This window comes from Oncorhynchus kisutch, linkage group LG22 (genome assembly GCF_002021735.2).
Source record: "Oncorhynchus kisutch isolate 150728-3 linkage group LG22, Okis_V2, whole genome shotgun sequence".
Lineage (NCBI taxonomy): Eukaryota > Metazoa > Chordata > Actinopteri > Salmoniformes > Salmonidae > Oncorhynchus > Oncorhynchus kisutch.
The window spans coordinates 5,012,474-5,024,617 of NC_034195.2; the positions used below are offsets into that span (position 1 = coordinate 5,012,474).

The 12,144-nt window shown below is 46.5% G+C and overlaps 1 protein-coding gene across 22 annotated transcripts in view; it reads right to left on the reverse strand.

Moving 5' to 3' along the window:
* LOC109867806 (pleckstrin homology domain-containing family A member 7) overlaps positions 1 to 12,144 on the reverse strand; it is a 178,055-nt gene that overhangs the window by 12,639 nt on the left and 153,272 nt on the right. For 14 of the 22 annotated variants that reach the window (XR_004204836.1, XM_031801661.1, XM_031801657.1 and 11 more), the window contains 7 exons: positions 10,207 to 10,260; positions 5,271 to 5,345; positions 3,529 to 3,594; positions 2,258 to 2,338; positions 1,838 to 1,987; positions 662 to 763; positions 318 to 429 (listed from right to left, as the gene is read on the reverse strand). Coding sequence is in view for 20 of the 22 variants with exons in the window: in XM_031801661.1 (XP_031657521.1) it covers positions 318 to 429; positions 662 to 763; positions 1,838 to 1,987; positions 2,258 to 2,338; positions 3,529 to 3,594; positions 5,271 to 5,345; positions 10,207 to 10,260 (640 nt within the window). In the remaining 2 variants the exon portion in view is untranslated. The remainder of the gene's footprint in view (positions 1 to 317; positions 430 to 661; positions 764 to 1,837; positions 1,988 to 2,257; positions 2,339 to 3,528; positions 3,595 to 5,270; positions 5,346 to 10,206; positions 10,261 to 12,144) is intronic. The other 8 variants (XR_004204837.1, XM_031801658.1, XM_031801660.1 and 5 more) reach the window with 4 other exon arrangements.

Sequence of the window (12,144 nt, forward strand, 5' to 3'; positions counted from 1 at the left end):
AAGACGTCAACTTCACACACAGGAGACAAATGAAGACGTGTAACTTCACACACAGGAGACAAATGAAGGTCTCTGTGCTAGTTGGTCTGTCATGGTTAAGTGTTAGGATATGGAGGTAGTTTGGTGCAGTTGGTTTCGTAACACGAGCACATGGTATGGAGAGACTAGATTAGTATTTTTGCCATGGAAAGCTACCCTAGTAGTTTGTCTCCCATGTAGTTGGGAATTCCCCCAAGGGGACGAATCAAGTTGTTTGATCTGAATTGAATTGAGTAAAACATGGTAAAACACAGTGGGCGGGCGGTGATTTCTCCCACCTGGGTTCTGCACTGAGTCGATTGTGATCTTGTAGTTGGCTTTGCTGGAGCTCAGTCCTGCCATCACGTCCTCTATCCTCCACAGCTCCCGCTTTATCTCTGTTTTCTCCTGCTACACACACACACACACACACACACACACACACACACATCTTAGCTGGTTCCTACTGTGCTATATACACACAAACAACAAACAGGCTTTTCCCAGTAGACCCACCCCATCTACAGTACACGCTTCAAAACAGTGAATAACAACTCAATGTTCTGTTCACGCCTGTGGACATTGTCCCCATCGAGTGGAATAGCAGCACTGCACAGCACTGAGGTGCAGTACCGGCTCTGACCTGAGGGGTGGCGCTGTGGTTCATGTGTGCCTCTAGCACGGCCCTCAACTGCTCCACAGAGCTCTCCAGCCTGCTGTAGTCCTCCCAGGCCCGGGCCATCTCCTACATATAACATGAGGCAGCAGGGGAAGACAGTTTCCGTAAACATATACAGTTCCAGACACACACACCTACATCTGCATTGCTTGCGGTTTAGGGTTTTAGGCTGGGTTTCTGTATAAGCACTTTGTGACATCTGCTGAAATGGGGTTTATAAATACATTCGATTGACTGATTGCTACCCGACCCGAGCTCCAACGGGCCCTGACGTAGATCGGGTTAGGGCCCGTTTTTTCATCAATAACCAGGGTACGGGCAGGGCTCGGGCATCACTAAATTGATCGGTAACATTCTGAAAGCGAAGTCATCTGACTAGGATCATAACGCAGTGCTTCAACCTCGTCATAATACCAAGAAAAGGAGAGAGAACATTCCACAGAAAATAATAACGTTCCGTGAGTTTTTGTCTGAGTTTAGAGTGACGAAAAGTAGCTAACTGCGCTCTCACGTCTCTTCACGGAGCAGAGCAAGCCGAGCCATTGCCATGGATACTCACAGACACTCCCCGAGGTGTCATGAGCAGCGCGCGTGCAGAGTGACCCGCACGCGGCGAGCCTGTGACAGATGGAGAAGAGCAGCTAACGGATGTACTAACGCAGTTAGTTATTTCTGATTTCTGATTTCGGCCAAGGGGGCAGGGCTTTAACATCGGGGGCCTGGGTAAGGCAGGGCTTTAACATCGGGGGCCTGGGTAAGGCAGGGCTTTAACATCGGGGGCCTGGGTAAGGCAGGGCTTAAACATCGGGGGCCTGGGTAAGGCAGGGCTTAAACATCGGGGGCCTGGGTAAGGCAGGGCTTAAACATTGGGGGCCTGGGTAAGGCAGGGCTTAAACATCGGGGGCCTGGGTAAGGCAGGGCTTAAACATCGGGGGCCTGGGTAAGGCAGGGCTTAAACAGCGGGGGCCTGGGTAAGGCAGGGCTTAAACATCGGGGGCCTGGGTAAGGCAGGGCTTAAACATCGGGGGCCTGGGTAAGGCAGGGCTTAAACATCGGGGGCCTGGGTAAGGCAGGGCTTAAACATCGGGGGCCTGGGTAAGGCTCAGGCTTAAAGTTCAGGTGTGTCTGGGATGATCTCACCGTGGACGCGCTGGAGATCTCGGCCCTGATGTGCACCACGTCCTCCTGTAGGAGTCTCTGCTGGTAGGCTATCTTCTCCAGGTGGGCTGCCTGGTCTCTGTACAGCTCCATCTGTTGGTGGGACACGTCCAGCACCGACTCCAGCTTGTCCTGATGGGTCAGGGGTTAGGAGGTCAATATCAGAGACCGCAGAGTCGAGGTCAATTCCAGTTCAACTCGGGAAATGCACACTACGATGTATTTTTTTTTGTCAAAGCGAAAGAAAAAAAACGAAATAAAACCCTTTAAATTGGAATCATTAAAAAATTATAATTTTTTACCTCACACATTGACTTGACATTGATTCTTTGGCTGATAAATTCAAAACGGACCCAAATGCAGTGAGACACACATGAGTGTATAGAGATGAAGTGTCAGTACCTTATCCTCCTTTAGTGAGCAGATCCGGACCTCCAGTTCCTTCAGGGTCTTGTCCTGCTCACATAACCGACTGAGTTTCACCTGTAGGCCAGGGACAGACAGACAGAGACAGAGAGAGAGAGCGAGACAGCGAGAGGGCTGTTACAGACCAATCTTTCCTACGGTTTCCTACAGTGTGTGCGCGTCACGTTCCTCCATGTACATGTATATCGTCCCCCTCTCACATCGCACCTGTTTGTGTGTGTGTGCAAGTCTACCTGCGTAAGTGTGTCCGTATCCCTCTCTCCTGTCTCATTAGCTGATAATTATGCAGAGCAAACCCTTTACGCAAATACGCCACATCCCACGCTACCCTTTTGTCAAAGTGTCTCAGAACCTTTGAGTCCTCCTAAATGAATCCCCGATTAAGGGTGCGTCACCAACAGGCACCCTAGTTCTTATACAGGGCACTACTTGGGGCCATGGTCAAAAGGAGTATAGGGAAAAGGGTGCCATTTGGGACACAGGGTAAGAAACTCAAACATGACAAAGGATGGATCAGCTTGATTTTCATTTCTCAATTTACGGGCCATTTGTGGACAACGGTCATCTCAGGAGGGCAGTAAAGATCACAACCCCTCGACGTGAACAAATATCCATCAAAGTTGCAGAATAATTGTCTGTGGTTTTGAAAACGAGAGAAAATAGCTAGATTATGGTCGCATGGTATCTTTCGAAAGGCACAAAGCATAAGTGTTTACGTTCCATTTGCCACTCTGTTGAGAGCATCATTTATTTGTGGTGATGTCTTCACGCACAGTAATATACGCCGTGAAATATTCAGGGCAGATGGGGGAAAACCCCTCCTTATAAATTGTTAAAGGGCAAACGTGCAGAGCTGTCAACGCTACACTCTTCAACTCCTTTTGGAGTAGTTACACTCTGAAAGGAGAACAAATTGACTTTGAAAAATGCTAATATAGAACTGAAAGACTCACTAAATCCTAGATGACTTATTTTATTAGATTTTTATCGCTCACTCTATCCCCTTAAGGGTCTATGGTAGTCAGTGTATCAGTCTCATCTCTGTACCTACCCTTCCAGAAAGGTTTGAAGCTAAAACTCTAAACATTTCCCTTGGGACAAGAGATGGAGTGAAAATGTCGTTGAGGGTTGTGAGAGAGAGAGAGAGAGAGAGCGAAAAAGAGCGAGTGTGTGTGTCTGTGTGTGTGTGCGCGCATTTGTGGGGGTGCATGTGTAAGCAATGCGGAATGCTGCTGGCTCATACTCACATCCACGTCACTCTCGGCTACTCTGACGGGTCTCGTTGCTTCTTTCAACGTCTGACTTCCAACCACCTTGGGACCAGAAAAGAAATACATTTTCAAATAGGGTTGCTCTGTGTACACTCGGTGGCCAGTTTATTAGGTACACCACCTCGTTCACAGAAATGGTTGGCTCCTACAGACGGTGAGTCACGTGGCCTGCTATATAAAGCAAGCAGACAGGCATCCCCGGTTCTGTTCGATTGAACGTTAGAATGGGCAAAACGAGTTACCTAAGCGACTTTGAGCGGGGTGTGATCGTCGTTGCCAGGCGCACCGGTTCTAGTATCTCAGGAACGGCCGGCCTAATGGGCTTTTCACGCACGACAGTGTCTAGCGTTTATCCCGAGAATGGTGCGACAAACTAAACATCCAGTCAGCGGCAGTCCCGGGGACAGTGTCTAGGGTGGACAGAGAATGGTGCAACAAACTAAACATCCAGTCAGCAGCAGTCCTGTGGGAGGAAACAGCTCGCTGATGAAAGGTCGAAGGAGAATGGTAAGAATCGTACAAGCTAACAGGTGGACCACAAACAGGTAAAATAACAGCGCAGTACAACAGTGGTGCAGAACGGCCTCTCGGAACGCACAACTCGTTGGTCCTCGTCACAGATGGGATATTGCAGCAGAAGACCACACCGGGCTCCACCCCTTTCAGCTAGAAACAAGAAGCGGTTCCAGGGGGCATCCAATCACCAACACTGGACAATGGAAGAGTGGGAAAACATTGCCTAGTCCGACGAATCCTGGTTCCTGTTGCGTCATGATGATGGTAGAGTCAGGATTTGGCTAAGCAGCATGAGTCCATGGCCTGGTGTCAACGGCATAGGCTGGTGGCGGTGGTGTAGGGAATGTTTTCCTGGCACACGTTAGGTCCCTTGATACCAATTGACCAACGTTTCCACGCCCCAAAGAATTCTAGTTGTTCTGTAAGCAAAGTGGGTCCGACCCGGTACTAGATGGGTGTACCTAATAAACTGGCCCCTGTTCTGGTAGGGATGTTGGCTGTTGATGATACTAAAAAGTTACACTGAAAGCACAATGAGGAAACCAACCATGAACCAACCATGATGACTTAGAGAAAGTAAGAAAATAGCCATTGACAAATGCAGCCTATATGACACAGAGACAAAGAAGCCTTTTGCATGAACGCCACTCAAGACAATGCCCATTGATTACATTGATTTTATCTCCATGTCCCTGTATCACAAAAAGATGGGACAACAAACCAATTTTAAAACAAAAATGGAATGAGACACTGCTTAGGCTAATCCTTACAATACTCCCAGTGTTGGAAATACATACATTTGTACAAATATATGTTTTTTGGAATTCCTAGAGTATATTCTGAACCAACTGGGTTTAGGGTAAAGATGCTGTGTTGTACTGGGGATATATCAAGGAGATATGTTTGATAGATCAACAGGAGGAACCGGCTAGCTTTTCAATCCCCGAACCAACTACAGCCACCACAGCACACACACTGCAGAGCCATCCCAGGCCAGGACCACCAATCACATCACAAAGGAGCCGAGAGTCAGGGGTTACAGAGGGGTCAATGCCAAGCCAGTGCCCACACACAGCCATGGACACAGAAAGTGTTTTTAAGCGATGGGATGGTCTCCCTCGTAAACATGTATACATGCACGCGCACACATACGCGCACACACACACACGCACACACACACACACTGTGTCCACAGTTCTTACGTTCCATAGTGGCCCGGCGGTGCAGTGCAGTAGCACACTGTGAGCCGTGAGGATGAACGGCTCTAAACTTTTGATCTGCGTCAAATAGGAGATGGAGAGCCACTGTTACAAAATGGCTGCCATTCGCTGAGCAAGTTAGCAATTTGACCATTCATTTGAATATACTTGTGTGTTATACCAACTGTTATGTCATAATTTTTTTTTTAAATGACCCCTTTTTCCCCACCGATTTCGTGGTATCCGATTGGTAGTTACAGTTTTGTCTCATCGCTGCAACTCCCGTACGGAGAGGCGAGTGCCGTGCGTCCTCCGAAACACGACCCAACCAAGCCGCACTGCTTCTTGACACAATGCCGGCTTAACCCGGAAGCCAGCCACACCAATGTGTTGGAGGAAGCACCGTGCACCTGGCGACCGTGTCGCTAGAGCGCGATGGGACAGGGACATCCCTGCCGGCCAAACCCTCCCCTACCCGGGACGACGCTGGGATATTGTGCGCCGCCCCATGGGTCTCCTGGTCGCGGCCGGATGCGACAGAGCGTGGACTGAAACCAAGAATCTCTAGTGGCACAGCTAGCGATGCAGTGCCTTAGACCACTGCGCCACTCAGGAAGCCCTATGTCATATTTACAACAGTAGCGAGTCAGCATTATGGTGGTGTTGTGCATGGGCGGATTGGCCGTCTGGCAAATCTGGCCAATGACAGAAGGGCCGGACCATCTTATTTGGGTTGGCTGGTCGAAATTGACAAAAGTAAAATAACAAATATGACACTTTCCATTCGGGAAATGACCTTTTCCACATTTTGTTATGTTACTGCCTTATTCTCAAATTGATTACATCATTTTTTCCCCCTCCCTCAATCTACACACCCCACAATGACCAAGCAAAAACAGGTTTTTTAGAAAGTTTTGAAAATGTATAAAACATGTAAAACTGAAATACAGAAGTATTATAAGTAAATATTCAGACCCTATAATAAAAATCTGAAATATCATATTTACATAAGTATTCAGACCCTTTACTCAGTACTTTGTTGAACCACCTTTGGCAGCGATTACAGCCTCGAGTCTTCTTGGGTATGATGCTACAAGCTTGCCACACCTGTATTTGGGGAGTTTCTCCCATTCTTCTCTGTATACCCTCTCAAGCTCTGTCAGGTTGGATCGGGAGCACCTCTCCACAGCTATTTTCAGGTCTCTCTTGAGATGTTGGATGTCGAGTTCAAGTCTGGGCTCTGTATGGGCCACTCAAGGACATTCCGAGACTTGTCCCGAAGCCACTCCCTGCGTTGTCTTGGCAGTGTACTTAGGGTTGTTGTCCTGTTGGAAGGTGAACCTTTGCCCCAGCCTGAGGTCCAGAGCACTCTGGAGCAGGTTATCATCAAGGATCACGCTGTACTTTGCTCCATTCATCCTTCAATCAATCCTGACTAGTCTCCCATTCCCTGCCGCTGAAAAACATTTCCACAGCACGATGCTGCCACCACCATGCTTCACTGTAGGGATGGTGCCAGGTTTCCTTCAGACGTGACGCTTGGCATTCAGATCAAAGAGTTCAATCTTGGTTTTATCAGAATAAGGAATCTTGTTTCTCATGTCAGTTTTTAGGTGCCCTTTGGCAAACTTCAAGCGGGCTGTCATGTGCCTTTTACTGAGGACTGGCTTCCATCTGGCTACTCTAACACAAAAGGCCTGATTGGTGGAGTGCTGCAGAGATGGTTGTCCTTCTGGAAGGTTCTCCCATCTCCACAGAGAAACACTGGAGCTCTGTCAAAGTGACCATCGGGTTCTTGGTCACCTCTCTAACCAAGGACCTTCTCAAACGTTTGCTTAGTTTGGCCAGGGGGCCAGCTCTAGAAATCGTCTTGGTGGTTCCAAACTTCTTCCATTTAAGAATGAAAGAGGCCACTGTGTTCTTGGGGATCTTCAATAATGTAGAAATGTTTTGGTACCCTTCCGCAGATCTGTGACTCAACAAAAATTCTCTACGGACAATTCCTTCGACCTCGTGGCTTCGTTTTTGCTCTCGCATGCACTGTCAACTGTGGGACGTTATATAGACAGGTGCACTGCAATCAAGTTATAGAAGCATCTCAAGGATGATCAATGGAAACAGGATGCACCGGAGCTCAATTTCAAGTCTCATAGCAAAGGGTCTAAATACACTGCTCAAAAAAATAAAGGGAACACTAAAATAACACATCCTAGATCTGAATGAATGAAATATTCTTATTAAATACTTTTTTCTTTACATAGTTGAATGTGCCGACAACAAAATCGCACAAAAATTATCAATGGAAATCAAATTTATCAACCCATGGAGGTCTGGATTTGGAGTCACACTGAAAATGAAAGTGGAAAACCACACTACAGGCTGATCCAACTTTGATGTAATGTCCTTAAAACAAGTCAAAATGAGGCTCAGTAGTGTGTGTGGCCTCCACGTGCCTGTATGACCTACCTACAATGCATGGGCATGCTCCTGATGAGGTGGCAGATGGTCTCCTGAGGGATCTCCTCCCAAACCTGGATTAAAGCATCCGCCAACTCCTAGACAGTCTGTGGTGCAACGTGGCGTTGGTGGATGGAGCGAGACATGATGTCCCAGATGTGGTCAATTGGATTCAGGTCTGGGGAACGGGCGGGCCAGTCCATAGCATCAATGCCTTCCTCTTGCAGGAACTGCTGACACACTCCAGCCACATGAGGTCTAGCATTGCATTAGGAGGAACCCAGGGCCAACCGCACCAGCATATGGTCTCACAAGGTGTCTGAGGATCTCATCTCGGTACCTAATGGCAGTCAGGCTACCTCTGGCGAGCACATGGAGGGCTGTGCGGCCACCCAAAGAAATGCCACCCCACACCATGACGGACCCACCGCCAAACCGGTCACGCTGGAGGATGTTGCAGGCAGCAGAACGCTCTCCACGGCGTCTCCAGACTCTGTCACATGTGCTCAGTGTGAACCTGCTTTCATCTGAAGAGCACAGGGCACCAGTGGCGAATTTGCCAATCTTGGTGTTCTCTGGCAAATGCCAAAATATATCTATTATAGGTACTTTTAACTATGTACAGTGCCTTCATTCCCCATTTTGTTGTTACAACCTGAAATGGATGTTTTTTAACCATCTACACACAATACCCCATAATGACATCACAATACCCCATAATGACATCACAATACCCCATAATGACATCACAATACCCCATAATGACATCACAATACCCCATAATGACAAAGTGAAAACATGTTTTGAAGAAATTGTAGTTAATTTATTGAAAAATAAATTCAGAAATATCATATTTACATAATTCTTCACACCCCTGAGTCAACATGTTAGAATCACCTTTGCCAGCGAATCACCTTTGCCAGCGAATCACCTTTGCCAGCGAATCACCTTTGCCAGCGAATCACCTTTGCCAGCGAATCACCTTTGCCAGCGAATCACCTTTGCCAGCGAATCACCTTTGCCAGCGAATCACCTTTGCCAGCGAATCACCTTTGCCAGTGATTACAGCTTTCTGGGTAAGTCTAAGAGCTTTGCACACCTGAATTTTACAATAAAATTCCTCAAGCTCTGTCAAGTTGGTCGTTGATCAATGGTAGACAGCGATTTAAGCTAAAACTGTAACTAGGCCATTCAATGTTGTCTTGGTAAGCAGCTCCAGTGTACACTGAGTACACAAAACATTAAGAACACCGGCTCTTTCCATGGCATAGACTGACCAAGTGAAAGATATGATCCCTTATTGATGCATTTGTTAAATCCACTTCAAATCAGTCTAGATGAAGAGGAGGAGACAGGTTAAATAAGGATTTCAAAGCCTTGACACAATTTGAGACATGGATTGTGTATGTGCGCCATTCAATGGGTGAATGTGTAATATTTAAGTGCATTTAAAATGGGGTATGGCAGTCGGTGTCAGGCGCACCGGCTTTTGTAAAGAACTGCAACGCTGTGTCAAGAATGGTCCACTACCTAAAGGACATCCAGCCAACTTGATACACCTATGAAAAGCATAGTCGTCAAAATGAGCCAGCATCCCTGTGGAACGCTTTAGACGCCTTGTATAGTCCATGCCCTCAACAAATTGAGGCTGTTCTGAGGGCAAAAGGGGGTGCAACTCAATAATAGGAAGGTGTTCCTAATGTTTTGTACACTCAGTGTGTTATATAGAGCCAAAATATCAATAAACTGACAGTACATGTGTGTCTTCCCCCCACTAAGCATCACTGGGACCAGAAGACCACGCTGCCTGTGCTGGGACCAGAAGACCAGGGGACCACGCTGCCTGTGCTGGGACCAGAAGACCAGGGGACCGCGCTGCCTGTGCTGGGACCAGAAGACCAGGGGACCACGCTGCCTGTGCTGGGACCAGAAGACCAGGGGACCACGCTGCCTGTGCTGGGACCAGAAGACCAGGGGACCGCGCTGCCTGTGCTGGGACCAGAAGACCAGGGGACCACACTGCCTGTGCTGGGACCAGAAGACCAGGGGACCACGCTGCCTGTGCTGGGACCAGCTACCTCTTACACGTATTCACGCATACATTTCTTTAAAACATCCCGTGCGCTTTGTTCTTTTACCAAGTTTGGCGTTTTGTTCATCCCCATTTATGCCGTGTCGCTCTCAGCTCTACCCTGAGATGCAGGGTGTGTGTTGGTCATCCAGCGAGTAGTGAGGGGAGTGTGTTAATGTCAGAGCGCTTCGGCCAGTTCATTAGGCCTGGCTCCAGGGTGATGTTTCCCCTAGGTACAGATCCATGATCGGCTTCCCCTCCACCAATCCTAACCTTAACCATTTGTAGGGGGGAAAATGCAAAACAGATCCAAGATCAGTGCCTAGGGGCAACTTCACCCTACTCTATTTGAGTAGGTAGGCCTACGAGAGAGAGAGAGAGAGAGAGAGAGAGAGAGAGAGAGCATCCCACCTTCAAGTCTAGATACTCCAGGTCTTTCTTCAGTTGCATGTACGTATCGTCAACCTTCGGGCAGAGTGGAGAGATAAAGAAGAGTCAATCAAAGCTGTACAGCATTACAGTATGGAAGCCCACAGGATTTTGACAGGTATACACTTCCATATTATAGATCTAACTGTATAGTGGATATTAGTTGCCGAATGAATCACTGATAATACATATGATTATATGGCGCTACTCATTAACGGCAAATCTACCATGATGTGTTATAATAATTACTTGTCCGTTCTACTATAATCATCTATAAGGATCCATAATGGATTAGGAATTCAGGGTGAGATGATTGTAATGTCAAGAATATGCTTTTGGATGACTGCCATCCGTTAGGCTCGTTATAAGATGAGTAAAATATCAAAATGGGGAAAACGTTCATGTTGTCATCCAAAGCACGCACACACCCGCGCACACACACGCACCCGCGCACACACACACTCACACAGAGAGAAAAACTGTACGTATTGGCACATTTAATTTATTATGAGCTTCTCAATGTTATAACCCCAGAGAGGCAAGACGTGCACATACAAAATGGAAGCACACTACAAGCAGCCGCTCCAAGATCACAAGCCCAAAAACGGCGCCACTTTGAAGCCAACTAGCAACATCTCAGCCAAACAAACTTAAAAAATAAAGCACTAACCAAAATCTAGTCGTTGCATAAGTATTCAGCCTAAATTAGATCAGGAGTCAACTTTGGCTGAACAAATCACATAAGTTAGATAGACTAATAACGGTGGACATCCTTTTTGAATAACTAGGTCCTCCTCTGTCCCCCATACAGACAACATCTGTAAGATTCCTCAGTCAAGTTTTGAATTTCAAGCGCAGATTCAACTACAAACGACCAGGAAGCTTTTCGAAAGCCTCATAAAGAAGCGCGCTGATTGGTAGATTGGGTGACAATAACAAAATCAGACATTAAGTTATTCATTATGCTGTGGATTATACTGTATATTAAAACCACCCAGACACATCAAAGCCACGGCCGTCGTTCTGAACTGAGCAGCAGGGCAGGAATGAAACTGTTACCATCAGGACAACGGTGATTTTAAAACAAGCTACACAGTTCAATGTCTGAGATGGTAGAAAACTGAGGATGGATCAACAACATTGAAGTGATTCCACAACGATTACCTAAATGACAGCGTGGAATGAAGAACAGAAATATACAGAATGAAAATGCCAAAAACATGCATCTTGTACACAAAGGCACTAAAGTAATACTGAAAAAAAACAGCAAAGGAACACACTTTTTGGCCTAAATGCAAAGCCTTATGTTTGGGGCAAATCCAACACATCGGAGTAACTATCTCCTTATGTTCAAGCATGGTGGTGGCTGCATCATGGTATGGGTATGCTTGACATCAGCAAATACAGGGGAGTTTTTCCAGGATAAAAGGAAACAGAATGGAGCTAAGCACAGGCAAAATCCTAGAGGAAAACCTGCTTTAGTCTTCTTTACAACCTACAAACACAAGGCCAAATCTACACTGGAGTGGTTTACCAAGAAGACAGTGGATTTCCCTGAGTAGCCAAATTACAGTTTTGACTTAAATCTGCTTGGAAATCTATGGCAAGACTTGAAAATGATTGTCTAGCCATGATCCCAAAACATCTTAACAGAGCTTGAGGAATTTTTTAAAGAATAAATGGGCAAATATTGCACAATCCAGGTGTGCAAAGCTCTTATAGACTTACCCAAAAAAAGAATCACAGCTGTAACCGACGCCAAAGGTGTTTCTAACATGTGTTGCCTCAGGGAGCTGTATACTTATGCAAACACTATACTTGAGTTATTATTTCATTTCTATTAATATTTAAAATACTTTTTATTGCACTGTGACAGACTATTTTGAATCGATTGTTAATAAAAAACAAAAAAATGACAAT